Source organism: Oncorhynchus keta, unplaced genomic scaffold, assembly GCF_023373465.1.
Source record: "Oncorhynchus keta strain PuntledgeMale-10-30-2019 unplaced genomic scaffold, Oket_V2 Un_scaffold_626_pilon_pilon, whole genome shotgun sequence".
Taxonomy (NCBI): domain Eukaryota; kingdom Metazoa; phylum Chordata; class Actinopteri; order Salmoniformes; family Salmonidae; genus Oncorhynchus; species Oncorhynchus keta.
Window position 1 is genome coordinate 105,001 of NW_026290977.1, and position 4,312 is coordinate 109,312.

The 4,312-nt window shown below is 55.6% G+C and overlaps 1 protein-coding gene across 1 annotated transcript; it reads right to left on the minus strand.

The window, feature by feature from the left end:
- Window positions 1-681: 681 nt before the first annotated feature.
- LOC127929259 (MAGE-like protein 2) lies at window positions 682-4,013 on the minus strand. The gene is made up of 2 exons (XM_052517221.1): window positions 3,984-4,013; window positions 682-1,467 (listed from the first exon to the last, which is right to left on the minus strand). Exons 1-2 carry the CDS (start codon window positions 4,011-4,013, stop codon window positions 682-684), a joined length of 816 nt encoding a protein of 271 aa, XP_052373181.1.
- Window positions 4,014-4,312: the final 299 nt, after the last annotated feature.

Genomic DNA, 4,312 nt, shown 5'->3' on the forward strand with positions numbered 1-4,312 from the left:
AGAGCAGGACTAATGACTACTACTAGTATGAATATATAGACTAGAGCAGGACTAATGACTACTACTAGTATGAATATATAGACTAGAGCAGGACTAATGACTACTACTAGTATGAATATATAGACTAGAGCAGGACTAATGACTACTACTAGTATGAATATATAGACTAGAGCAGGACTAATGACTACTACTAGTATGAATATATAGACTAGAGCAGGACTAATGACTACTACTAGTATGAATATATAGACTAGAGCAGAACTAATGACTACTACTAGTATGAATATATAGACTAGAGCAGGACTAATGACTACTACTAGTATGAATATATAGACTAGAGCAGAACTAATGACTACTACTAGTATGAATATATAGACTAGAGCAGGACTAATGACTACTACTAGTATGAATATATAGACTAGAGCAGGACTAATGACTACTACTAGTATGAATATATAGACTAGAGCAGGACTAATGACTACTACTAGTATGAATATATAGACTAGAACAGACTAATGACTACTACTAGTATGAATATATAGACTAGAACAGGACTAATGACTACTACTAGTATGAATATATAGACTAGAGCAGGACTAATGACTACTACTAGTATGAATATATAGTCGTGTAGACTACGTACGCCTGGTGTTAGTCAGTCTCTCCTTGGTACAGTCTGTCTCATGCCTCCTCCCTCTCAGTATCGTGCCGTTTCTGATGATGACCCTGGTACGTTCTGTAGTGATGGGGGTGTCTGATGGGAGTATCCGGTAGGGGTGTCTGATGGGGGTGTCCGGTGGGGGTGTCTGATGGGGGTGTCCGGTAGGGGTGTCTGATGGGGGGGTCCGTTAGGGGTGTCTGATGGGGGTGTCCGATAGGGGTGTCTGATGGGGGTGTCCGGTAGGGTGTCTGACAGGGATGTCCGATGGGGGTGTCCGGTGCGGGTGTCTGATGGGGGTGTCCGGTAGGGGTGTCTGATGGGGGTGTCTGATGGGGGTGTCCAATGGGGGTGTCCGATGGGGGTGTCCGGTAGGGGTGTCTGATGGGGTTGTCTGACAGGGGTGTCCGATGGGGGTGTCCGGTGGGGGTGTCCGGTAGGGGTGTCCTGTAGGGGTGTCTGATAGGGGTGTCCGGTAGGGGCGTCTGATGGGGTGTCTGATGGGGGTGTCCGGTAGGGGTGTCTGATGGGGTTGTCTGACAGGGGTGTCCGATGGGGGTGTCCGGTGGGGGTGTCTGATGGGGTTGTCTGATGGGGGTGTCCGATGGGGGTGTCCGGTAGGGGTGTCTGATGGGGTTGTCTGACAGGGGTGTCCGATGGGGGTGTCCGGTGGGGGTGTCCTGTAGGGGTGTCCTGTAGGGGTGTCTGATGAGGGTTTCTGATGGGGGTGTCCGGTAGGGGTGTCTGATGGGGGTGTCCGATGGGGGTGTCTGATGGGGGTGTCCGGTAGGGGTGTCTGGTAGGGCTGTCTGGTAGGGGTGTCCGATGGGGGTGTCTGGTAGGGGTGTCCGATGGGGGTGTCTGGTAGGGGTGTCTGGTGGGGGTGTCCGGTAGGGATGTCTGATAGGGGTGTCCGATGGGGGTGTCTGGTAGGGGTGTCTGGTAGGGGTGTCTGGTAGGGGTGTCTGGTAGGGGTGTCCGATGGGGGTGTCCGATGGGGGTGTCTGGTAGGGGTGTCCGGTAGAGGTGTCTGGTAGGGGTGTCCGATGGGGGTGTCTGGTAGGGGTGTCTGGTAGGGGTGTCTGGTAGGGGTGTCTGGTAGGGGTGTCCGGTAGGGGTGTCCGGTAGGGGTGTCCGGTAGGGGTGTCCGGTAGGGGTGTCTGGTAGGGATGTCCGGTAGGGGTGTCCGGTAGGGGTGGGGTGTCCGGTAGGGGTGTCTGGTAGGGGTGTCCGGTAGGGGTGTCTGGTAGGGGTGTCTGGTAGGGGTGTCTGATAGGGGTGTCCGGTAGGGGTGTCCGGTAGGGGTGTCTGGTAGGGGTGATGTCCGGTAGGGGTGTCCGGTAGGGGTGTCCGGTAGGGGTGTCTGGTAGGGGTGTCCGGTAGGGGTGTCCGGTAGGGGTGTCTGGTAGGGGTGTCTGATAGGGGTGTCTGATGGGGTGTCCGATAGGGGTGTCCGTAGGGGTGTCCGGTAGGGGTGTCTGGTAGGGGTGTCTGGTAGGGGTGTCTGTAGGGGTGTCCGGTAGGGGTGTCTGGTAGGGGTGTCTGGTAGGGGTGTCTGGTAGGGGTGTCTGGTAGGGGTGTCTGATAGGGGTGTCCGGTTGGGGTGTCTGATAGGGGTGTCCGGTAGGGGTGTCCGGTAGGGGTGTCTGGTAGGGGTGTCCGGTAGGGGTGTCCGGTAGGGGTGTCTGGTAGGGGTGTCTGGTAGGGGTGTCTGGTAGGGGTGTAGGGGTGTCTGGTAGGGGTGTCCGGTAGGGGTGTCTGGTAGGGGTGTCTGGTAGGGGTGTCTGGTAGGGGTGTCTGGTAGGGGTGTCTGATAGGGGTGTCCGGTAGGGGTGTCCGGTAGGGGTGTCTGGTAGGGATGTCCGGTAGGGGTGTCCGGTAGGGGTGTCCGGTAGGGGTGTCTGGTAGGGGTGTCCGGTAGGGGTGTCCGGTAGGGGTGTCTGGTAGGGGTGTCTGATAGGGGTGTCCGGTAGGGGTGTCTGATAGGGGTGTCCGGTAGGGGTGTCCGGTAGGGGTGTCTGGTAGGGGTGTCTGGTAGGGGTGTCCGGTAGGGGTGTCCGGTAGGGGTGTCTGGTAGGGGTGTCTGGTAGGGGTGTCTGATAGGGGTGTCCGGTTGGGGTGTCTGATAGGGGTGTCCGGTAGGGGTGTCCGGTAGGGGTGTCTGGTAGGGGTGTCCGGTAGGGGTGTCCGGTAGGGGTGTCTGGTAGGGGTGTCTGGTAGGGGTGTCCGTGTAGGGGTGTCTGGTAGGGGTGTCCGGTAGGGGTGTCTGGTAGGGGTGTCTGGTAGGGGTGTCTGATAGGGGTGTCCGGTAGGGGTGTCCGGTAGGGGTGTCTGGTAGGGATGTCCGGTAGGGGTGTCCGGTAGGGGTGTCCGGTAGGGGTGTCTGGTAGGGGTGTCCGGTAGGGGTGTCCGGTAGGGGTGTCTGGTAGGGGTGTCTGATAGGGGTGTCCGGTAGGGGTGTCTGATAGGGGTGTCCGGTAGGGGTGTCTGGTAGGGGTGTCTGGTAGGGGTGTCTGGTAGGGGTGTCTGGTAGGGGTGTCTGGTAGGGGTGTCCGGTAGGGGTGTCTGGTAGGGGTGTCTGGTAGGGGTGTCCGGTAGGGGTGTCTGGTAGGGGTGTCCGGTAGGGGTGTCTGGTAGGGGTGTCCGGTAGGGGTGTCTGGTAGGGGTGTCTGGTAGGGGTGTCCGGTAGGGGTGTCCGGTAGGGGTGTCTGGTAGGGGTGTCCGGTAGGGGTGTCCGGTAGGGGTGTCTGGTAGGGGTGTCCGGTAGGGGTGTCCGGTAGGGGTGTCTGGTAGGGGTGTCTGGTAGGGGTGTCCGGTAGGGGTGTCCGGTAGGGGTGTCTGATAGGGGTGCCCGGTAGGGGTGTCTGATAGGGGTGTCTGGTAGGGGTGTCCGGTAGGGGTGTCTGATACCGCCGGGGCTCCAGTCAGGTGATGCAACTCTACATGTACCTCCAAGATGAAAAGAGCATGGATCCCCCATGGTGGTGAAGTAATCAACTAATTATCTCAGCAACGTTGGGAAGGTAATAAAGTAGTCGGGTGTAGAGGTGTGTGTGTGTGTGTGTGTGTGTGTGTGTGTGTGTGTGTGTGTGTGTGTGTGTGTGTGTGTGTGTGTGTGTGTGTGTGTGTGTGTGTGTGTGTGTGTGTGTGTGTGTGTGTGTGAAATGGATAACATTCTGGCTACTCTGTGCTCATTAGTGTTTCTGAATAAAGGAATGTTTGATACTTCAGACAGATTCTGTCCATTTGAAGTTCGATGGGAACGTGGAGCGGTTAGGTAATACAAATATATATACAGTATAATCTGAAAATATACCATACTCACGTCGAGCTTGATGAGCTGGATCACACACATGCTAAATGAATTGGAATCAAAACCTGGAATGAAAATCTTGGTCTTCGTCCTAGTAGTTCATTAAAAGCCTGTGTAGCAGGGCCTCAGGACTGGTGGTCTGTGTACAGGGGGAGCTGAACTCCTGGCTCATTACTGGCTCGTCGTGGTGTATTGGGGGGCAGGGGAAGATACAAGAGCTGGAGAATAAATATGAGGTTTGAACAAACACTTTATATCCAACATGGTATCATTGCTTAGCATCACTTTCTGAAGATTTTCAAAAAGATACGCAGCACGATTATTGATTCATAAGTCATTAT